Source organism: Selaginella moellendorffii, unplaced genomic scaffold (assembly GCF_000143415.4).
Source record: "Selaginella moellendorffii unplaced genomic scaffold, v1.0 SELMOscaffold_90, whole genome shotgun sequence".
NCBI classification, from domain to species: domain Eukaryota; kingdom Viridiplantae; phylum Streptophyta; class Lycopodiopsida; order Selaginellales; family Selaginellaceae; genus Selaginella; species Selaginella moellendorffii.
The window spans coordinates 205585-225231 of record NW_003314351.1 but is presented as its reverse complement, the minus strand read 5'-3'; the positions used below and the strand labels follow the sequence as shown (position 1 = coordinate 225231).

At 48.5% G+C, this 19647-nt stretch overlaps 6 protein-coding genes across 11 annotated transcripts; 1 reads left to right on the top strand and 5 right to left on the bottom strand.

Annotated features, from left to right (window-relative positions):
* Nucleotides 1-25: 25 nt before the first annotated feature.
* On the bottom strand, nucleotides 26-4956 carry LOC9638922. 3 transcript variants are annotated; one of them, XM_024662467.1, is made up of 11 exons: nucleotides 4932-4956; nucleotides 4824-4878; nucleotides 2725-4765; nucleotides 2631-2673; nucleotides 2507-2570; nucleotides 2398-2443; nucleotides 2242-2340; nucleotides 2120-2188; nucleotides 1798-2062; nucleotides 1609-1733; nucleotides 26-1557 (listed from the first exon to the last, which is right to left on the bottom strand). In XM_024662467.1, the coding sequence occupies exons 3-11, from the start codon at nucleotides 3856-3858 to the stop codon at nucleotides 139-141; spliced, it is 3264 nt and encodes a 1087-aa protein (XP_024518235.1). In that variant the 5' UTR covers nucleotides 3859-4765; nucleotides 4824-4878; nucleotides 4932-4956; the 3' UTR covers nucleotides 26-138. The 3 variants fall into 3 exon arrangements, with proteins under 3 accessions (XP_024518235.1, XP_024518237.1, XP_024518236.1); XM_024662469.1 differs by having other exon boundaries at nucleotides 2631-2667; XM_024662468.1 differs by lacking the exon at nucleotides 4932-4956 and having other exon boundaries at nucleotides 2725-4771; nucleotides 4824-4875.
* Nucleotides 4583-7230, bottom strand: LOC9638921 (pentatricopeptide repeat-containing protein At5g41170, mitochondrial). Its single transcript, XM_002988624.2, has 3 exons — nucleotides 6658-7230; nucleotides 5031-6490; nucleotides 4583-4733 (listed from the first exon to the last, which is right to left on the bottom strand). Exons 1-3 carry the CDS (start codon nucleotides 7228-7230, stop codon nucleotides 4583-4585), a joined length of 2184 nt encoding a protein of 727 aa, XP_002988670.2.
* A 142-nt stretch (nucleotides 7231-7372) lies between these two features.
* On the top strand, nucleotides 7373-9340 carry LOC112341779 (oxidation resistance protein 1-like). Of its 2 annotated transcripts, XM_024662472.1 has the most exons (9): nucleotides 7390-7757; nucleotides 7815-7887; nucleotides 7984-8064; nucleotides 8123-8186; nucleotides 8250-8337; nucleotides 8407-8491; nucleotides 8548-8641; nucleotides 8692-8780; nucleotides 8846-9340. In XM_024662472.1, the coding sequence occupies exons 1-7, from the start codon at nucleotides 7396-7398 to the stop codon at nucleotides 8569-8571; spliced, it is 777 nt and encodes a 258-aa protein (XP_024518240.1). In that variant the 5' UTR covers nucleotides 7390-7395; the 3' UTR covers nucleotides 8572-8641; nucleotides 8692-8780; nucleotides 8846-9340. The 2 variants fall into 2 exon arrangements, with proteins under 2 accessions (XP_024518241.1, XP_024518240.1); XM_024662473.1 differs by having other exon boundaries at nucleotides 7373-7757; nucleotides 8548-8780.
* A 1075-nt stretch (nucleotides 9341-10415) lies between these two features.
* Nucleotides 10416-12919, bottom strand: LOC112341812 (protein ZINC INDUCED FACILITATOR-LIKE 1-like). 2 transcript variants are annotated; one of them, XM_024662559.1, is made up of 16 exons: nucleotides 12736-12919; nucleotides 12638-12678; nucleotides 12528-12588; nucleotides 12370-12472; nucleotides 12143-12299; nucleotides 12024-12086; nucleotides 11915-11964; nucleotides 11782-11857; nucleotides 11578-11733; nucleotides 11439-11526; nucleotides 11298-11383; nucleotides 11130-11240; nucleotides 11029-11073; nucleotides 10876-10964; nucleotides 10766-10809; nucleotides 10416-10709 (listed from the first exon to the last, which is right to left on the bottom strand). In XM_024662559.1, exons 1-16 carry the CDS (start codon nucleotides 12911-12913, stop codon nucleotides 10597-10599), a joined length of 1461 nt encoding a protein of 486 aa, XP_024518327.1. In that variant the 5' UTR covers nucleotides 12914-12919; the 3' UTR covers nucleotides 10416-10596. The 2 variants fall into 2 exon arrangements, with proteins under 2 accessions (XP_024518327.1, XP_024518328.1); XM_024662560.1 differs by having other exon boundaries at nucleotides 10416-10661.
* A 314-nt stretch (nucleotides 12920-13233) lies between these two features.
* LOC9638919 (protein ZINC INDUCED FACILITATOR-LIKE 1) lies at nucleotides 13234-17872 on the bottom strand. 2 transcript variants are annotated; one of them, XM_024662544.1, is made up of 16 exons: nucleotides 15805-16269; nucleotides 15709-15749; nucleotides 15599-15659; nucleotides 15451-15553; nucleotides 15226-15382; nucleotides 15114-15176; nucleotides 15007-15056; nucleotides 14874-14949; nucleotides 14670-14825; nucleotides 14535-14622; nucleotides 14397-14482; nucleotides 14222-14332; nucleotides 14130-14174; nucleotides 13981-14069; nucleotides 13878-13921; nucleotides 13234-13814 (listed from the first exon to the last, which is right to left on the bottom strand). In XM_024662544.1, exons 1-16 carry the CDS (start codon nucleotides 15983-15985, stop codon nucleotides 13702-13704), a joined length of 1464 nt encoding a protein of 487 aa, XP_024518312.1. In that variant the 5' UTR covers nucleotides 15986-16269; the 3' UTR covers nucleotides 13234-13701. The 2 variants fall into 2 exon arrangements, 1 of the variants encoding a protein (XP_024518312.1); XR_002990690.1 differs by lacking the exons at nucleotides 13234-13814; nucleotides 13878-13921; nucleotides 13981-14069; ... (6 more) ...; nucleotides 15007-15056; nucleotides 15114-15176 and having other exon boundaries at nucleotides 15229-15382; nucleotides 15805-17872.
* A 13-nt stretch (nucleotides 17873-17885) lies between these two features.
* LOC9639316 (uncharacterized methyltransferase At2g41040, chloroplastic) lies at nucleotides 17886-19266 on the bottom strand. Its single transcript, XM_002988621.2, has 7 exons — nucleotides 18984-19266; nucleotides 18794-18934; nucleotides 18657-18738; nucleotides 18413-18606; nucleotides 18223-18334; nucleotides 18081-18167; nucleotides 17886-18030 (listed from the first exon to the last, which is right to left on the bottom strand). Exons 1-7 carry the CDS (start codon nucleotides 19256-19258, stop codon nucleotides 17899-17901), a joined length of 1023 nt encoding a protein of 340 aa, XP_002988667.2. The 5' UTR covers nucleotides 19259-19266; the 3' UTR covers nucleotides 17886-17898.
* Between the last annotated feature and the right edge of the window lie 381 nt (nucleotides 19267-19647).

Genomic DNA, 19647 nt, shown 5'->3' with positions numbered 1-19647 from the left:
TATGAAAAAAAAAAAGAGACTCTAGTACACTAAGACATCATCTTTGCGTTTTCCAGGAGGACAAAACGGCGGATTGGTCTATATACAGGACCGTACAATATGACAAGAAAAAAAAGGAGGAGAGGAGGAACCCTCAGATTACAGTTGTAAAGCCAAATCTGGCTGCTGGTGTTGCTGCTGCTGCTGTTGCTGCTGATGTTGATGCTGCTGCTGCTGCTGCTGTAAGTTCAGCAAGAGTTGGGATTGAGCCTGGTGCTGTGGGGACTTCGGAGACTGGAGGCGAACGTTCAAATCCGGAGGAAGCGGTCTCAGCTGCAGTTGATTGTGATGGTGTTGGTGTTGCTGCTGATGATGCTGTTGTTGCTGTTGTTGCTGGTGAAGGTGGTGAAGCTGCTGCTGCTGCTGCGGTTGAAACCTGTGAGACTTCCAAGGCTGCAACAAGGACTGCGAGATCGCGTTGTACACCCCCATCTGCTGCTGCTGCTGCTGCTGCTCCTTGAGGTGGAAGTCATGGCTTTGCTGCCTAAAAAAATCGGCACTGCTCGCGTTCATGTCCGGCCTCAGTTGCTGTTGCTGGTGGTGGTGTTGTTGCGGTTGCGGTTGTTGTGGTGGTGTTGCGGTAGCAGATTGTTTCGCCATCATGCCTTGGCCGCCGAGCCCCGGCATTCCAAACAACGGGCCCCCGGCGCTCGTGGCGTTGCCGCTGCTGTTACCGTACGCCGACAAGCCATGGAACGCCATGGTGGACGGAACGGATGCCGCCGCCGCTGGTTCGGCGTTGGACCGGCCTGGATTCGCATGCTCCTGTCCAAACACTCGCGGCAAACCACCGCCACTGCTGCTGCTCTTGTCTCTTGCGCCTGATTCCTGGACCCCCAAGGCTTTCTGCAGCGACCACGCGCCCCTCGACGCGTCCATGCCTGAAAATCCTACGCTACCGTTTGGACCAAACTTAGGAGGTGCTGGAGCTGGATACCTGCTTGCCTCGGCTTGGTTCTCAGCTGCTGCACTACCGCCTGGATGATCTCTTTGGAGCGGAGGAGGAAACCTCGCGGGCGGCTTCTTTATCTGCTGCTGCTGCTGCTGCTGTGGCTGCTGCTGTTGCTGCTGCTGCTGGGCCACTGCCTCGACGTTCCTGTAGTTTTGAACCCCGTTCCTGTGCTGGTGATGGTGCTGCTGGTGCTGGTGCTGGTGCTGGTGCTGCTGTTGTACGTCGAAAACTTTCGAGACAGTCGGCCTGAATGGAAGCTGTACAGGCGCCGCAGGAGCACCGGCAGAAGTAGTTGCCGTGCTGGATGGTACTTCAATCGCAGGAGGTTGCTGTGATGAGTCCTTGGCCTCGTCCCTTGGAAGAATCTGTTGTGCGGCGGGCTCGGTTCGTATGCAGTCAGGTCGTGAAGACTTCTCATGCTCTCCAACCCAACCGGGACCAAACGGAACATTTGGAGCCAAAACCTTACGAATCTTCCTTGCAACAAAGTCCCAGGCCGGACGCTTGAAGTTTGCACCGAACAAGGCGAGGCTTTGAGCATACGAGCCACCATATTGAACTCCAGACTACAATACAAAATCTATCAGCATCATGAGGCGGGCGGGAATAATGCTTACCGGAACAATTTGTGCGACAACAGCGTCCTCAAAAGGCTCGGGAGGACGGTAAGTGTGACGACGATTCTCATCGACAGTAAGCAGTCGGCGTCCGTCCTTGAGAGAGGCAGCTTTTGATAAAGAACCTGAAAGTAACACGCACAGGGGATCAATACGATTAATGAAGCGCAAACAGCAGCGTTTTCATACCTTCCGGAAATTCGAAATCGTTTGCAGAACTTTGAAATGGAGAATTTGACTTGTGAGATAAATCAGCCACCCGGTCAATGGTCGATGCCTTCTTTCCATCCGCTAAGCCAGCCCCGGGCGTTACATCTGAGCCTTGTTGTTCAGAAAACCTTCTGGTTGTACACCGCTTTAGTTTGGATTGTTTCCCAGGGCCCTTGCGTTGACCGTTGAGCCGACCTTTCAAGACATCAAAAGCTTTTCGGGCGATGTCCTTGATAGCTTTGGCCTGTTTATTATCGGTGCAAACTGTAAGAATCAGTTTGAAAGTTTAACAAGCTCAGACCTGTTTGTAATAAATTGTTCTCGGAGCGTTGTATTTCATAGCGTTGCTGCAAATTAAATTAACATCCCTCTGCGATAGGAGACAATTAGTCAACAGTTCCCGGAAGAAATATGAGCTCTCACCTCAAAAAGCTCAATGGATCCGTATGCTCCCTTGGAGAGTTTCTTTTTTATCGTACTGAAATCCATGGGCTCCTTGATGATGTCCAGGTAATCTGGTATCTGCAACGAAACCAAATAAGCGACCTGCAATGAGGGATATCACACGGCTGAACAGACCTCTTCAGGATCAACTGGCTCAGCAAAAACTCCGTATGTATCTTTCCTACAAACCAGAAACCATAAGCAATGCTCGCTCCGCAAAATTGGAAACAATTACTGAACTCACTTTTGGAATCTCTCCAGAAGCTCTTCAAGGACCCTGTGTGGAGGAGAACCATTCTCAAGCAGTCCTGGAAGACGCAACGCACCCATTAATTCTCGGAACCGTGAAATCCAAGAGTAATACTAACCGGAAGTCGGTGTTGGAACAAATCTCACATCTTTCTCCTGTTGCTAAGATGAGCAAACTCAGTTAAGTGATCAAACACAAACGACTAGCCATACCTTCATTCTCCGCTTGGAACCATCTTCGGCATCGGCTGTGGAGGCTGCGACCTTCTCCTCCTCGCCTGTGCCCTCGGGGGCGTCCCTAAACTTTCGTTTCCTAGAAGAATGCTGTTGCAAGCCCTCGTCTTCCATGGACTCGCTAGCACTGGCACTGGTAGTGGTAGTGGTAGTAGTAACGGCTGCTGGTGTTCTTTGGCGATGCTCCACGGACCCTCCAGCTGCTGTGGCTGCTGCCGCCGTGCCATTCGATCTAGCCTCTGGATGCCTCGACCTCGTAACCCCTGACGGCGAGGAGAGCCCGCTAGATCCAGACCCTAGACCTGTAGACGCGACGCCATTCGAGGCCGGGGCCTTAGATCTCACGCCCTGGGGGGGCGGTGGGAGCTCGGGGCCGTCCTGCTGAGGCTTCCGGAGCTTAAGAATGAGCTTGAGCTGCTTCTTCTTGGGAGAGAGCGCGGATGCCTCATCGTCACGCGAAGATCGGGGCTTGGTGACGGGCTTTGTGCTAGAAACCGGCGCCGGGACCTTCTTAGCCTCGATCGGCTGCTGGATCGACGAGGACGGCTTCTTTGGCAGCTTGCCGTGGTGATTCCCGGCCCCGTGCTTGTGATTCGCAATATTCTGCCCAGCCGCTGGCTGCCTCGCGAGATTGTGCTCGTGCCGCGGGAGATTCTGCCCAGCCGCTGGCTGCTTCGCGAGATTATGCTCGTGCCGCGCGAGAACCTGCCCAGCCGCTGGCTTCTTCGCGAGATTATGCTCGGGCCGCGCAAGATCCTGCCTGTGATTGACAAGAACCTGTTGCGTCTGCCGCAGATTCACCCCGCCGGGCTTGTGATTCGCAACGCCGTGCTTCACACCGGGATTTCGCCGTAGATCCGCGGCGCTGTGCTGCTGCTGCTTGAGATTCGTGCCCTGGAGGAGGCGCTGGTGGCGCTGGGAGGCGGCGGCGGCGGTGGCGGAGGAGGAGCAAGGCGCCGCGCCAGACGATGAGGGCAAAGAATGTGGCGGCGGAGGAGGAGGAGGAGGCGGTGGAGAAGAGGAGGAGGGATAGTGGTGGGGGTGGGTGTCCTTGTCCGCCATTCCATAAGACAATGTGTCACGCCCGCTCCCGCGGCGTTGCAGCACATACATACATGGCACCACAGCACCACATAAAAAGCGCCCAATTTTTAAGGGCCAGCGCCAGGGCCAGTAGTAGTAACTATAGTGGTAGCCTCCCTACAAGAATGGTGAATGGGGGTGCTATGGATGGATGGATGACACATCCATGGTATTCGATCATAGACTCATGGAAATCCCCACACCACACACAAGGGATAAGACCCACACACGCACACCGCGCGGGGAGGGCACACCTCACCCTTCACACGCCACCAGATATGGTGGAACTGCTACCGCGGTGGCCGCCCGCGCGGCCACCGCGCGGGCCCCGCGCCGTCGGGATATCCGGGCGGCCAGCGGATATTCCGTCGGTCTGGCGAAGCTGCGCGGAAGGCAACGGGGGTGTTAGGTGGAGCCCGGTGCGTGACACGTGTACGGCGAGGGGTATATTTCTTCTCTCGGCACGGGATATTCGCGGCTCTGTTTGACTGTTGGAGTGTAGTGTAATGTAGCAGCGCGCACACTCTGTGTGTGTATGTGCGTGACAGCTTTCTGGCTATGGCGTTGGCGAGCCTTTCTCTTTGTTTTTTCACAGAGACTGGATGATGGTCGCGATCAAGGACAATAATCTAAAAGCTCCTCTCTATCACACCAAACACACTTTAGAGTTTATAGGCGGTGGTGGTGGGAAAAAAAGTTTGGCTTGAGCAATGAGAGCGAAAAAAAGAGAGCGATTTTTTGGTACCTGTAAGCATCATCTCCCACTGGAAGAAGAAAAGGTGCGAGCAGGAGGAGGCCAATCAATGTCGTCTTTCTTCTGCTTCATCGTTTGTTCGTCTGTCGCCGCGTCGTGTGTCATAATGCTGCGCTGTGAATCAGCGAAGCCTCGCTGTTTAAGTGGAACACTGTAATTCGTGCCGGATCATAGCAGCAGCACCTGGAACTTAAAACTTCAAACTTGAAGAGCCCTCTTAATCCTGACAAAAGAAACGTACCAGATTTTTGGTTTTCTTTTTGCTTCCTTTTCGAGGATTTCGACATTTGGATCTGCTGTGCAGTGACAAAGTCAGCGAAGGAAAAAACAAGCGAAGGAAAAGAAGAACCTGTGAGGAAGATCGAAGACTGACCACCATTCTGGCCTTTTTCAGGACTTAAGTAGGACCTGTGGATCGAAAGGAGTCCGCCTGTCTTTGCTCATGTACCTGATGGAGCGCTGCAATATCTTCTGCATTGGAGCGTCAGGCTCCAGCCGGGAGTCCTTGAAGTCCCTCTGGATCCGATACACCTTCTTCGCGTCCCTCAATGCGATGCTGTTCTCGAGGAGAAGGCTGTAAGTGGTGTTGTCAGGCTTAAATCCCCGAGCCTTCATGTCGTTGTAGACCGAAAACGCCACTTCGATCACGTCCTCCTTTGTGAGTCCTCGCAGCAGCGCGTTCCAGGTCTTTACGTTAACTTCCACTCCTTTCCTGAGCAAGCCTTGCATGAAGTTGTAAGCCGACTTGGTCCTTCCGGCGTTCCCAAGGCAAAGTATGATCGCTGTGTAGGTGTAGATGTCCGGCTTGAGCCCATCTCTTTTCATCTCCCGGTAAACTTTGCGAAGCCTTTTCCTTCGTCCCCGCCTGGCCAGCCCGTAGAAGAGGAGATTGTAGCTCCATATGTCCGGGACTTGGCCAAAGTACTGCATCTCCCGAAAGATGTTGTAAACCAGCGATGGCTTGTATGACGTCCCGACCGCTCGGAGCAACGAGTTGAAGACGCGGGTGTCGAGACGGACATTTTTCCGCTTCATCTCTTCAAACAGCTGCAGAGCTCTGTTGACTTTGCCGGCTCTTCCGTAGCAGTCGATCATGGTCGAGTAAGTCATGGTGTCCGGTAAGAGCCCGAGCTTCTTCATTCCCTCGAAGTACATGGCCGCCATCTTCGTCTTGTTGGCTTTGCACAGACCAGAGACGATGTAGTGATAAGTTCCCACGTCCGGTGATAGCTGATCGGCTTCGAACATGTGAAAAACCTTGAGAGACTTTGTCAGCTCCGAGTCCTTGACCAAGTTCTTGATCATGATGTTGTAGGAGCTGACGTTGGAGATACGATATCTTCTCATGCGTGACAGTATCCTCGCGGACCACTTGTGTTTTCCGGCCTTCCCAAGGCAGTCCATGAGAAAATTCCCGGTCTCCACTCTAATGTCCGAGCCTGTGATCGGGTACTCTTGGAACAGTGTGTAAGTTTGCTCGGCCATCCCTGCCCTTAGAAGAATGCTGAAAAACTTCTCTGTCGTGTCGGCGTTCACACGAACCATGCTTTGGAGCATTCCGAGGAAGAGTATATGCACGGCCGAGAGATTTCCCACTCTTTCAAACGCATCGATCAGTGTAAAAAAGATCCCTGCTGATGGCTTTGAACCTTCCAAGAGAAACTCTCCCAGCATTTGCTTGGCTCTCTCTTGTTCTCCAGACTTTAGCAGCAGGCAGACGAGTACACTGTGCGTTGTCGTCGACGGCAGAAAGCCAAAGTCCTTCGTTTCCTGGAGAACTTTGATCGAGCCTTCGATGACATCCAGATTACTGAAGCTTCGTATCAAAACTTTGAGAGTTCCACCACTGATGTTCGAGCCATGGATATCGCTAGCCGAGTCCAGAGCTTGCATAGCGGTGAAAACTTCCTGTAAGTTTCAGAGTTATAAGCGCGAATCAAATGCAAAAAAAACAACCAACCTGGTCGATCAGATTGTAACAAGTAGCTTGTGTTCCTCCAGTCCAGACCCTGCGAACATAAAACTTAAGAGAAAACGAGGAGCTTGAGTCCCTACCTTCTTGTCGGACTCTCTACCAAGGATTTTTCCTCAGCCTTGGCATTCGAAGAAACCAAAGACAGCGCCTTCTCTCGTTTGAGCCGCTCCAAGAACTCCGAGATCTTTGAGCGACTTGATTCGATCTTCGTCTCCTCCATCTGGAAGAATTCGTTTCCAAAATTCAAGCTCGGCACCTCGAGATCAATCCGGTTGTTCACAACTGCGGAAGTAGCAGTAGTAGCTTCATGACCCTCCGGAGCTTTCGGAAGGACTTCCACCTCTTGTTCTAGCTCGAGAGGTGGTGGAACCAGATTTTTTTCTTCCACCACCACCACTGGAGGTCTGCGCCGAGCCACCTTCTCTTTCATCTTCTCCCACCTCGCCGATTTCTTCAAGGACGTATCGCCCTGGAGGGGCTTGAGACTTCCCAAAAAAATAGCCAAATCCATTCCTTTCGACTCCTCAGATTTTCCCTTCGGCTGTGTGCCTGGCTCGATCCTGTGCTGCTGCTGCTGCTGGAGCGCTTGATCCTCTCGAAAATCTAGCACAGACTGCAAGGAAACCTTCGTCGCCGGAGATCTCTTGGCGACCAGAGGGGGATTGAAATCCATGGCGCTCTTGCGGAGCAGCGCCTTGCCGTGAACGCGCAAGAGGAGCTGGACATCGCTGTCTGTGATCCCTGCATTCTCCGCGGCTGCCGTGGAGAAGCCATAGCCTCGACGAAGAGCATACCTTAACGCGCGCTTGGAGAGATCGCCATGCCTCATAGAAGAACTATGCGCTTCCTCTTTATTTTAGGGTTCTTGAGGATGGGCGAGGTAGGACACGGCAATGCGGCTCGACGACGCAAGCGCCACCGCGGGATTTTCGCGAATCTCTTCTCCATCTTCGCGTGCTTCAGTCCCGTTGCTGGATTGAGCGACAAGATCGGCGATCGCCGCGAGGAAGGTCGAGACAAGGGTTTGGCATCGTCTTCCGGTAGAAAGTCGCGCGATCTTGATCGCGACGAGCAGCAGCAGCAGATTATCCTTCCATCGATGTCACAGTCGTCGTCCCTGATCTCACAAGAGCTCCAATCCGTGCTACATTCCGCGCTGCCTACGCTAGCTCGGCATCGGCATTGGCTTCTCCTCTACAGGTAATGTGGTCGATCCATCGCTGCTGCTCACGATTTCCATGCCTTGGATCAGCTCAGCACTTGGAGAGATGGAATTTCGTTGCTTACACTGTACCGCAAGAGCTCCACTGTGATTGGCCACTGCTTATTGGTAAGAAGAGAATCATTTAATTTTCATAGCCAAGCCCCTTCTAGTTGTTAGTGATGATCAAGCAACTTTTCTTTGACATCGTTTTCGATTCTTCAGGCTGTGGCAGACACTACAGGGACTGTTTTTGGAGCTCTTTTGTCTGCACCATTGAATCCAAGCACAACGAAAAAGTACCAGGTTTGTCTTTATAGCCGATATGTGTCTCCAACGTGTTTGATCCTGGATGGTTTTCCAGGGGGATGCGAACACGTTCGTTTTCACTACTGTTTCGGGGGCTCCACAAGTGTTCCACTCAACAGGCAAGTGATGTTTCCTTTCTATAAGTTTCATTCTTTTCCAAATCTCAGACGTTAGTGTGATAGGTGCCAATCGATACTATGTTTTGTGTACCAATGAGGCGCTGGCTTTAGGTGGTGGTGGTCACTTTGCACTCTACCTGGACAATGATTTGTAAGCATTCCTTGTGTGGATAAGTGTGCCATGCAATTTTGCTCACTCGGTCGGTGCTGTTTCTATCAGGCAGAATGGCTCCAGTGGCGAATCTCAAACTTTCGGCAATACATGTTTGGCATACGCCGACGAGTTCAAACTGAAAGACGTTGAGGTTTGTGTACTCTGTCGCGTAGCTTCGTTCTCATAATCAGTTCTTGTACTGTGCAGCTTTGGGGTTTCCAACGCAATTGAGTGCTCTAGTTCCTAGAACGGGATATTCCAGATGATATGTACTCAAGAGGAGCACAGGACCATTGACTAGGCAAGCAAGGAAATGAGTTCCTGGCTTTCTTCTGACAATGTCTCTTTCAGAATAATTCTGTACTTGGTCAACTGCGAAATTTATAGCTCCAATTTTTTCAGCTCAAGAAAGGAAATCTTAAGTTGTCTACTTGCACCAGGTAACGTATATAGTCAACACTGCTGAAACTTTCTCACCCGCTGGATGACTTCATATCAACTTCAGGTGGTCACAATGAAGTGAAGGGTGCCATTTTTCTGGATCCACAGGAAATGAGTAGTAGTAGCAGTGGCAAGGGCAATCTTTTGAGTTCCCCGAAACACGACAATTCTCTCCGTCCGAGCCGTCGAGTTGGCTGGACACGCCAATGCCAGAGGCAAGTTCGGTAATGCAGTAGAACTTCGGATGGTGTAATCAGCTTCCAGCAGTGTTCGTGGAGTCTTTCTGGCAGACAGATCTGGATCAAGTGATCGTTCCAAAGGCTTTGCAATGGTCTTGGACTCCATTTTCCTGCGGGAATCAAGACAAGAAGTCGAAGCAACGAAACGAAGTGATTCAAAGAGAAGGAAGAGGGGAAATTTGGTTGATAAAGTTTTTGCCACCAAGATCAAAAGCTTTCTACTTTATTCTGCTTTTCTCTAAAGAAAGCTACTTGCAGAAGGCACTTAATCCTGGTCCTCCATAATACACTCCTCCTTTAGTCAGGAGGGAATTGTAACACTCTGGATGTGTAGCATAAGTGGAAAGCTTAGCAGGCTCCACACTGTGGTTGAATTGAGTTAGAACTTTAAGATCACTGATGAAACTGGCCCAGGAAGCCCCAGACTCTGCAAAGTTTCCACTTCCCATTTGTGTTCTGGTGTGTCTGTTTGAAGGCTTGGTGTTCATCACTTCTCCACCCCACTGGACTACACTTGCAAAGTCTTCCAGCATGTCAGCAGGCCAGTAACCTATCACAAGATCTGCAAATGTGAGCCACCATTTCCCACTTTTTTTTTCCTGAGAAAGAAAATATGTAAGCTAGTTGGTAGCTTTGAAACTGTAAAACAGGTTTTGTTACCTTGGCAATGGACACGTCCATTGTATATTGATCTCCATTTATTGAGGAAAATGGTGGTGGCAAAGAAGCACCCAATGTCACTTGTTTGTTGGTCTTCACAAAACCCTTGCACTCCTGATTGTAGCAGCCAGTTTTGTGGAATCCATCAACCTGTGAAGATTTGAAATTAGCTCTCTTCATGAAGAGTCTCTTGACTGACTCACTGTCCAGTATGTGAAAATTCTAAGGCTTTGATTCACTTCTTTGTAAAGTCCTGGATACACCTGGAACGAAAATCAGATTGTCAAACTAATAACAATAAGTATAAGAAGAAAAGAATGCTTACATGCACTCCAGCTTCAATAACTTTAGTATTGTTGTTTGAGAAGAGAGAGATGAAAGATGCACTGTATTCTTTGGAAACTTCTACCACTGGCAGCCATACATTCAGTGTAGCCTTGGCACCCAAGAATTTTCCCTCAGCTAAAACACCTGCTTGCTGTTTAATATACATTTTAGAGGCGATGTATCTCAAACGTTTATCATTTAAACCTCAAATTTTGTTGAGTTGTTGTGGGTTTTCTGTACAGGTGAATGAAGCTAAAAATTCCAAAGCCATAGACATGTTAAAAGAAAAAAAATCTTGAAACAGAATTTAGAAATACTACCTCAATAATTTGCGCTTTCGCATAAGTAGTAAAAAGCAGTGCTTGGAAAACAAACCAAAGAAGCAACCTTGTAGGCATTCTCACCAAATTTCTTTGCACAATCATTGATCGCTTATTCATATATATAAAGAAAAGAATTAATCATATACAGCAAAAAGCTTTTGACTTCCGCGATTCTGTGTTCTTGGATCATTCTGCAAAGTCATGCTTGCTTTTGTCTTCAGGGAGAATCTATTCTATTAGATTCCCAAGAAGGTGCAATGTGCTTCTCAAATGTCTTCTTCCATAAGTTTGTCTGCGGATCGAGGCAAGAACGGCTCGAACGTAGAGATTACTGTGAGGAACGCGAACACGTTGAGGAAGAAAAACACCAAATGGTCACCTGAAAGCTTCTCGAATCAACAAAACTAGACAAATGCAAGGAAAAGCTTAACGAACCAGGTAGAAACCACGCGTCTTGTCTCGTTTGAGCCCACGCAAAACTGCCACCATTCAGTCACTCGTTAACATTACCACTGGTTTGCCTGAAAAGTTCGAGAAAAACTTACACAATCCCTCCGGCTGCTGGTCCTATTGCTTTAAAAACTGAAACGACGCTCACGGAGAATCCATTAGCAGCGCCCCTTTGGCGTTGCTTCTGTAAAACAACAAGAGCACGTAGAGTTACTAGAGGAAGAAAAACTGGTTCGTGAATAGCGTACCACCGTGTTGTTAATGAGCATGAAAGAACCGGTCATTGCTGCGACCTGTACAGCTCCAAGTCTCTCAACTTCATTCGACAATCAAGATTACAATATCTTACCGTGAGGACGTATTTCAAAATCGAAGCCGAGAAAACTATTAAATGTGTCCAGGTACTGTTGTGAATTTTATTGAAGAAAGGGTACAAAACTAGCAGCGGAATAGTAATAAGCTGGCAAAACACTTGCGTTTAGAAAGAACAAAGAAAGAAATAAGAACAGAAACTTACTGCTGCATAGCGACAAGATCGGATTGTTCCAATCAATCTAGCAACAACAGGAAACAACAAAGACTGCGCCACAAGCATGGCGAATCCTACAAGTTTCAAGTATTTTGTGATTAGTAACACTAGAAATCGTAAGAGACTCACCAGAGACTCCTAGAACTGCACCAACATTAGAGCTTGTGAACCCAAGGCCGCCGTATGCGCGTGGGCTGACAGACCATAGCGAGAAAGTCTGTAAAACACACAGGTTGAGTCACTAGAAAAATAAAACCGGGTTGCATACCTCTGTATAAGCAATATCATGAAGAGACCAGAAGCAGTAGACAGCTGTGGACGCCATCAAAGGCCAGTTTGTCCAAATGGATTGGTCCTCCTCTTGTGACTTATCAACTGAGGATTCCTCGTCCTTCACTGTGTTGTGATGTTTGTGCAACGTTTCCTATGGAATGGTTATTGACAACAATGTTCATCGCAATCGCTAGCTTACCGGAAGCGCAGGGATCACAAAAAGCGCAACTACAGCAATAGCGGAAACGCAAAGTGCCTGTAGAAGATATGGAAATCTGAGAAAAAACATCAAAAAGAATTCTGCGCCAAATGATTAAAAGTTTCATCATTACCTTGCAAAAATGCTGCCCTTTGTGAAGACATTAGGAAATTTCTCAGCTGGCTGAAATGACCAAAAAATATAGTTATAAGCGCAGATCCTTGGTAAGAAATTCCATAAACCTGAGCCAAGAATCCCCCCAACGATGGGCCAATAATCAATCCCAATCCCCAAGCGGTCCCAACCTGAATGAACTCTCGTTTTGGTTGACAGAGTGTAAATGCAAACTTAAAAGCCTCACCGTCGACATACCAACAGCCTGATGCTCCTCGCTGACAATCTCAGAAGCATAAGCTTTCACCACTCCGAGAATCCCATTGAAGCTCCCAAGAATAAAACGGGTTGCCAGAGCCATTGCGAAATTAGTACTCAATCCGAAGAGGGTGTTGAACACCAGTCTACCAGAAAAAACACACAAACACACAATCAGGATTGATCACGAACTCGAGAGGCAATAGATATACATACACTGAAGTGACGCCAAGATACATAGCAGACTTTCGACCATACTTGTCTGCAATCCTCCCCCAGACAAGTCCAGTCACAGCTCTTCCAGCCATAAACGACGAGCCTGGAAACAAAACAAGTGAGCAAACGGAAAAGATCTAGAAAAGCGTCACGCTCACCAAGCCAGCCAGCATAATATCCAATGTCTTCATCCGATTTCGCGACATGAAAGTCTTTCACCTGTCATAAAGAGAATGAAAACCAGCAAAGTAACATCTCGAGACACTACCATGAAATACACAAACGGGTACAAAACCGAGATTGGCAGACCTGCAGAAACAAAATTGAGAGACTTGGAAAAAGAGGGCATCTACCTCAGCCACTTACAGTTGGCGAGGATAACAATTCCCAGAAAGCCCAGCAGCTTGTATGGCACCGGCGCATTTTTCCGTCGGAGATGCGCAGCCTTGCAGCCGGGGCAATCTGGATGGCCTCCTCCATCCTTGGAAACCAGCAGCGGCACCTCCTGCTCTTGCTCTTCGGCTTGACGTGCAGCCGAAGTCATTCTCCCCTTCTGAACGCCTACAAACGAGACAGCAGAGCTGTATTTATAGTCAGCTATAGACAAGCAATGAAATAGCTTGGAAGCTACTTACCGGTTGCGTCACCTATCACAACACTGATTCCAAAACCTCGTTTTCAGTCCGTAGAGATTCGCCAATGCAGCTCTCTTCGAAATGACTCACGTAGAGCCCATCCCGCTTGCTAGCAAAACATGAGGTGGGTTCCAGCAAAGGCGAGCTTGTCCAAAGCATAGCTTGCCTCGCTCAAGTTCCCGTGAATCTTGCAAGCGTTTAGTATAGCACTCCATCTCAAACTCGATGATAATTCTGCAAGCCAGAATTTTTAACTTTAGGGGTTACTTGCTTACAGGTAGGAAAGACAAGATTGACCTCGACAAGAACGTTGTCGCTACAAAAACTCCGCCTTGGCACCTGAAACATTTCACGTTTTTAACAAAGGAAATGTGTTTCCAGCTTAAAAACTCACGGGGGCTGAAGGAAACGGCCAATGGTTGTCGTCAACCTCCTCCATGTCGAAACGTAGCATCGTTCCATAGGCAGTCTCGCGCAAACAATCCACGGACGCCTTTCCCTTCGCTGGCTGTTTGCTCTTCGGAGTCGGGCAAACCTCGACTCCATTTCTCTCCGCAATCAACGCACTTCCCTTGCTTCATATCTTCTTTTCGACCGCTTCTGAGGAGTCATATATCATGACATTGTTTTCTCTACGCGAGTTACCTGCAGAGTCTTGTTTTAAACATGAGAATCGATTATATTGCCAATGAGGATATCAAGTGTCTTCTTCCATAAGTTTATCTGCGGATCGAGGCAAAAACGGCTCGAACGTACAGATAAATGTAAGAAACGCGAACACGATGAGGAAGAAAAACACCAAATGGTCGCCTGAAACAAAGCTAAGCTTCTCGAATCAACAAAACTAGACAAATGCAAGGTAGATTAACGCACCAGGTAGAAACCACGCGTCTTGTCTCGTTTGAGCCCACGCAAAACTGTCATAATTCAATCACTCGAAAACATTACCGCCTAAAACACTTCAAGAAAGACTTACACAATGCCTCCGGCTGCTGGTCCTATTGCTTTAAAAACCGAAACGACGCTCACGGAAAATCCGTTAGCAGCGCCCCTCTGGCGTTGCTTCTGCAAAACAACGTAAAAGAAAGATTCAGAGGAAGAAAAACCGGTTCATGAATTGCGTACCACTGTGTTGTTAGTGAGCATGAAAGAACCGGTGAATGCTGCGACCTGTACAGCTCCAAATCACTTAAATCCATAAGATTACAGGATCTTACCGAGAGGACGAATTTCAAAATGGAAGCCGAGAAAACTACTATATGTGTCCAGGTACTGTTGTGAATTTTATTGAAGAAAGGATACGAAATTAGCAGTGGAACAGTAATAAGCTGGCAAAACACAGATCTGTTGCGTTTAAGAAAGAAAAAAAAAACAGAAGGAAGAGAAACTTACTGCTGCATAGCGATAAGATCTGATTGCACCAATCAATCTAGCAACGACCGGAAACAGCAAAGTCTGTGTCACAAGCATGGCGAATCCTACAAGCATTTAGTATTAGTGATTAGCAACACTAGAAATCCTGTGACTCACCAGATACTCCTAGTACTGCACCAACATCAGAACTTGTGAACCCAAGGCCGCCGTCTGCCCGTGGGCTGACAGACCATAGCGAAAAAATCTGTAAACACAGGATGTTTCACTAGAAAATTAAACAGTGTTGCATACCTCGGTGTAAGCAATGTTATGAAGAGACCACAGGCAGTAGACAACTGTGGACGCCATCAGAGGCCAATTTGTCCAAATGGACTGGTCTTCCTTCTCGCTTCTCTCAACCGATGACTCCTCGTCCTTCACTGTGTTGTGGTGTTTGTGCAACGTTTCCTATGGAATGGTTATTGACAACAACGTTGATCGCAATTGCTAGCTTACCGGAAGCGCAGGGATCACAAAAAGCGCGACTAGAGCAAAAGCGGAAACGCAAAGTGCCTGTAGGAGATATGGAAATCTGAGAAAAAGAATCAACAACAATGTCGTGCCAACTTATTAAATTTCTAATCATTACCTTGCAAAAATGCTTCCCTTTGTGAAAACGTTTGGAAATTTCTCAGCTGGCTGGAAATAAATAAATAAATAAATAAGCCTAGCTTCTTGGTAACAAATTCCACTAACCTGAGCTAAGAATCCCCCCAGCGATGGGCCAACAATCAATCCCAACCCCCAGGTGGTCCCAACCTGAATATCGTTCTAGTTGACAGAGTAGATGCAAACCTTAAAGTCTCACCGTTGACATACTAACTGCCTGATGCTCCTCACTGCAAATCTCAGAAGCATAAGCTTTCACCACTCCGAGAATCCCATTGAAGCTTCCAAGGATAAAACGGGTCACCAGAGCCATTGCGAAATTAGTACTCATTCCGAACAGGGTGTTGAACACCAATCTACAAGAAAAAAAACACACAAGCAATCAGGATTATTCATGAACTCGAGAGGCAATAGATATACATACACTGAAGTAATACCAAGATACATAGCAGACTTTCGACCATACTTGTCTGCAATCCTCCCCCAGAAAAGTCCAGTCACAGCTCTTCCAGCCATAAACGAAGAGCCTGGAAACAAAACTGGTGAGTGATCTAGAGAAGCGTCACGCTCACCAAGCCAGCCAGCATAATATCCAATGTCTTCATCCGATTTCGCGACGTGAAAGTCTTTCACCTGTCATAAAGCGAATGAAAACAAGCAAAGTAACATCTCGAGACAGTACCATGAAATACACAAACGGGTACAAAACCGAGATTGGCAGACCTGCAGAAACAAGATTGAGAGACTAGAAAAAAGAGGGCATCTACCAACGACTTACAGTTGGCGAGGGTAACAACTCCCAGAAAGCCAAGTAGCTTGTATGGCACCGGCGCATTTTTCCTTTGGAGATGCGCAGCCTTGCAGCCGGGGCAACCTGGATACCCTGCTCCTTTCTTGGAACCCAGCAGAGGCACCGCCGCCTGCTCTTGCTCTTCGACTTGACGTGCTGCCGAAAGCATTCTGACCTTCCGAGAGCTCCTTCAAGACTGCGGAGTGTGTTTATAATCAGCTATGGATACTCGCACTGACCGCTTGCGTCACCGATCGCAACTGTGATTTCAAAAACCCCGTTTTCAGTGCTGCTCCCTCACGTAGAGCCCATCACGCTTGCTAGCAGAACATGAGGTGACGAGCATCCCGGTTCCAGCTTGGCGAGCTTGTCCGAAGCATAGCTTGCCTGGCTCAAGTTCCTGTGAATCTTGCAAGCGTTTAGTATAGCACCCCACGCGGAACTCGATTCAAGTTCTGACGACGAGAGGACGAGCTCCTTTGCCTTCTCAATCTGACCACTTCGCGCGAGGAGATCGATCACGCAGCTGAAGTGTTCCAGACGAGTCGGGACTCCATGATCTCCAGTTAGAAGCACAAAGACCAGCAAGCTCTCTTCGACGAGACCACCGTGGTTGCAGCCCGTGAGGATACTGGTGAAAGCTATCTCGTCCGGTTCCATGCCTTCGAGGTTCATTGTCCAGACGAGGCCCATGGCTTCTCCTCCATGCCCGAAGTGAGCATACGTCGCAACCATCAGCGTGAAAGTCACTGCGTCCCACTCCGGCATAGCATCAAACACTCCCTTGGCTTTTGCCGGATGACCACTTGCACACTCGGTTGCCACCATAGAGTTCCATGACACAACACTGCGTTCTGGCATGGCGTTGAAGATCAGCTTCGCCTGCTCGAGATGCCCGTTTTGAGTATAGGCTTGAAACATGGTCGTCCACGACACTACGTTCCTGTCCGGCATGCGATCAAAGAGCCTCTTCGCCTGAAGGAGAAGGCCATTGTCGGCGTAAGCTTGAAGCAGACACGTAAAGCTGACGACGTTTCTCTCGGGCATAAGCTCAAACACCTGTTCCAGTTCCTCGATACACCCGGCTTGGGCATAAGCCTGTAGAATGGAGTTCCACGAGACGATGTTCCTCGACCGCATCCGATCAAACAAAACTTTGGCCTCTTCGAGTTTCCCAGCTTGAGAATAAGCAGCCATCATCGAGTTCCAGGTGACCAAGTTCCTCTCCGGAAGCAAAGTTTCTCTTTGAGGATCATTTTCCACCACCTCGGACATCATCGTATCAAAAACTTTTCTAGCCTCCTCCAGCTTCCCGCTTGAAGTTAGCCCGGCTATAACAGCATTGCAAGAGGCAGCGTTCCACTCGGCCATTCCTTCAAACAACCTCTGCGCATTTGCAAAATCCCCGGCCTCGCCAAATGCATGAAGCATTCCGGTACAAGCCACCACATCCCACTCTGGCATTGAATCGAATAAAAGCCGAGTCGAATCAAGCTTCCTTGCTCTTGAAAAGGCCGTCACCATTGAGTTCCACGAAACCAAGTCATGAACCGGCATCGCTTCAAACATCCCCTTTGCTACTTCCAGACGCCCCTCACGGGCAAATGCTGCGATGATAGAGTTCCATGACACGATGTTCTTCTCGGGCATTGAGTCAAACGCACGCTTGGCCTCCTCGAGCTTTCCATTCTCTGCAAACGCGGTGACCATGATGGTCCAGCTGAAAACGTTGGGGGAGCAAAACGGACTGTCGAAGGCATGGCACGCTTCTGCCAAGCTCCCACACTTGCCGTAAGTTTCAATGACCAGATTGTTGAGGTACCTGTCCTTCCTGTGGTGATTGTTCCGGAGAATGGCCTGGTGAATTTTCTTCGCTCTCGTCAAGTCCTTGACAGAGCTGCACGATCGCAGCTCGGCCGCAAGACTAATCTGTGCCTCCTTCAATGCATCAATATCAATGGCCGGTTTTTTGCTGTCAAGCGTAACGGAAGCCATTAGCAATGCTAACTGACATCTTCTTCAGCTGCAATGGACGGAACGAAGGGTTTGTTCTACAGCGTAAAGCGACCTTACCAAATAACTTTATTGTTTTCGAGCTGTGAGCATAATAAAGTTTCCTTTGATCTTCTTCTGGTAGTCGACTAGTCCACACAGCTTGCACAGTTCTTCGAGTTCTTTTTCGGTCCAGTATCTCAAACTCGATGATCTCCGTTGCTGCGGGCAGTCAAAGTAAGCCAGAATTTCGAACTTTATGCGTTACTTACAGGTAGGAAAGGAAAGATTGAGTTCGACAAGAACGTTGTCGCTACAAAAACTCCGCCCGGTTTCAGAACTCGACATATCTCTGCCACCTGAAATTTTTCACGTCTTTTACAAAGGAAATGTGTTTACCGGTTAAAAACTCACTGCAGATGAAGGAGACGGCCAACAATGCAATGCAGCACCAGCATGAATAGCAGAAACGGTTCCAGACGCAAAAGGAAGACGAATAACATCCGCTCGAACCAAGGCGATATCTCTGCCGACACAGAAAAACGAAGAATCACGAATTATTTTTCCAAAGAGAATGACAGACCACAGGTGGTTCGAATCATACGCTGTTCTCAGAGATTTGTCCTGTTTGACGAACTCAGCGCATTGCCGTAGCATGCTCTCGGAGAAGTCTAATGCGATTACCGCTGCAAACGAGCCACATTTTGCCAATCGTCGAGTGAAAAGACCACTCCCACAGCTCACATCAACTATGACACCTCCAAAGGCTGGTCGAAGATACTCCAAGGCCATTTTAAGCTGAAACACATCACACATTCTTCACTCTCAAGTATAATAATTTCCCAAACCTCTTCATCTGGACCAGGAAACCCACTCCTTTCGAAGTTTTGTCGCCAGCCCCGCTCATAAATCAAAGAAACCAGAGGATTTCTACGCCAAGCTTCACGTTAGCTTTTTTCTCATAATCAAAATTCTACGAACAAACCTGAAAAGCTCAGTGCCAGTCGGAGGAACTTCCACATAGTCCTTGGCACCAGACGTGACAGTTAAATCCAGATACTCATTTCTAGACGAAAACGATCGCTTGCACGTAGAGCATTGAAATCCAGACTTTGCTATCGCGAACCTGGCCACAAAATCTTTAACCACGATATCAAAATCTACCCGGAACTTACTGATTGATTCCTGGCGGACCCTTGCGCAGCAATGCATCGAAACAAATCGGACAAGCTAGCAGCTCCTTCGTCCCCAATCCTCCATCAGGTTTGGCGCTTGAATTCCCACCTTCAAGCTGATCGATCGACGCAGCACCTAGGGCAAGAAATCTGACTTTGCCAACCGCACAGCTCACCCGCGCTCCATTTCTCGATCGAATTCCAAGCGCGCCGCAGTGGGAATCCTCGCAGCGCCGCACGGCGCCAGCGCCGACGGAGCTTAAAGCAATGGCCATCACCGCCACGCGAATATGCGAAATTTTGACCTTGAAAATCAATCCAAAAATCTTTTGATCAAGCGACAAGACATCCTAGGCCGGCTACCGTACAATCACATGAAGGCCGTGAGGGTTAAACTTCGCGCCAAAATTCAAATAGAAAAACACTTTTGAAATTCTGTAAAATCTTTTGCGGGATAAAATCTTTATATATTTGTGGTACTTTTACTTTTCTTTTTCCCCTTAAAGTTTGCTAGCTAGCATGGTCAGGATTCACAATTCCAACATCCAAGTGGGAATGCCAAAGAGATCATTGAAATCCATGGAGCAAACAACGCTTTGGAACGAAGCGACGAATTTAAAGCCACACACCACACACCAAATTGCGCGCCGATGGGCCCACGACC

Excerpts from the sequence above, each read along its gene's own strand:
- LOC9638921 (XM_002988624.2), bottom strand. The coding sequence starts at position 7,230 with ATGGATTTCAATCCCCCTCTGGTCGCCAAGAGATCTCCGGCGACGAAG. Across the intron at positions 6,491-6,657 it reads AGGCTGAGGAAAAATCCTTG|GAAGTTTTCACCGCTATGCA; the intron begins GTAGAGAGTCCG and ends TGAAACTTACAG. Across the intron at positions 4,734-5,030 it reads ATATTGCAGCGCTCCATCAG|TGTTCCACTTAAACAGCGAG; the intron begins GTACATGAGCAA and ends CACGAATTACAG.
- LOC112341779 (XM_024662473.1), top strand. The coding sequence starts at position 7,378 with ATGCCTCATAGAAGAACTATGCGCTTCCTCTTTATTTTAGGGTTCTTG. Across the intron at positions 7,888-7,983 it reads TGATTGGCCACTGCTTATTG|GCTGTGGCAGACACTACAGG; the intron begins GTAAGAAGAGAA and ends TCGATTCTTCAG. Across the intron at positions 8,338-8,406 it reads CTCTACCTGGACAATGATTT|GCAGAATGGCTCCAGTGGCG; the intron begins GTAAGCATTCCT and ends TGTTTCTATCAG.
- LOC9638922 (XM_024662467.1), bottom strand. The coding sequence starts at position 3,858 with ATGTATGTGCTGCAACGCCGCGGGAGCGGGCGTGACACATTGTCTTAT. Across the intron at positions 2,674-2,724 it reads GTTCCAAGCGGAGAATGAAG|CAACAGGAGAAAGATGTGAG; the intron begins GTATGGCTAGTC and ends TGCTCATCTTAG. Across the intron at positions 2,189-2,241 it reads GATCCATTGAGCTTTTTGAG|AGGGATGTTAATTTAATTTG; the intron begins GTGAGAGCTCAT and ends CTCCTATCGCAG.
- LOC9639316 (XM_002988621.2), bottom strand. The coding sequence starts at position 19,258 with ATGGCCATTGCTTTAAGCTCCGTCGGCGCTGGCGCCGTGCGGCGCTGC. Across the intron at positions 18,607-18,656 it reads TTCCTGGTCCAGATGAAGAG|CTTAAAATGGCCTTGGAGTA; the intron begins GTTTGGGAAATT and ends GATGTGTTTCAG. Across the intron at positions 18,168-18,222 it reads GGCCGTCTCCTTCATCTGCA|GTGGCAGAGATATGTCGAGT; the intron begins GTGAGTTTTTAA and ends GAAAAATTTCAG.
- LOC112341812 (XM_024662559.1), bottom strand. The coding sequence starts at position 12,913 with ATGACTTCGGCTGCACGTCAAGCCGAAGAGCAAGAGCAGGAGGTGCCG. Across the intron at positions 11,241-11,297 it reads GATCTTGTCGCTATGCAGCA|CTTATTACTATTCCGCTGCT; the intron begins GTAAGTTTCTGT and ends GTGTTTTGCCAG. Across the intron at positions 10,965-11,028 it reads TGCTCATTAACAACACGGTG|AAGCAACGCCAAAGGGGCGC; the intron begins GTACGCTATTCA and ends GTTGTTTTACAG.
- LOC9638919 (XM_024662544.1), bottom strand. The coding sequence starts at position 15,985 with ATGCTTTCGGCAGCACGTCAAGTCGAAGAGCAAGAGCAGGCGGCGGTG. Across the intron at positions 15,660-15,708 it reads ACCCGTTTGTGTATTTCATG|GTGAAAGACTTTCACGTCGC; the intron begins GTACTGTCTCGA and ends GCTTTATGACAG. Across the intron at positions 13,815-13,877 it reads AGACGCGTGGTTTCTACCTG|GCGACCATTTGGTGTTTTTC; the intron begins GTGCGTTAATCT and ends GCTTTGTTTCAG.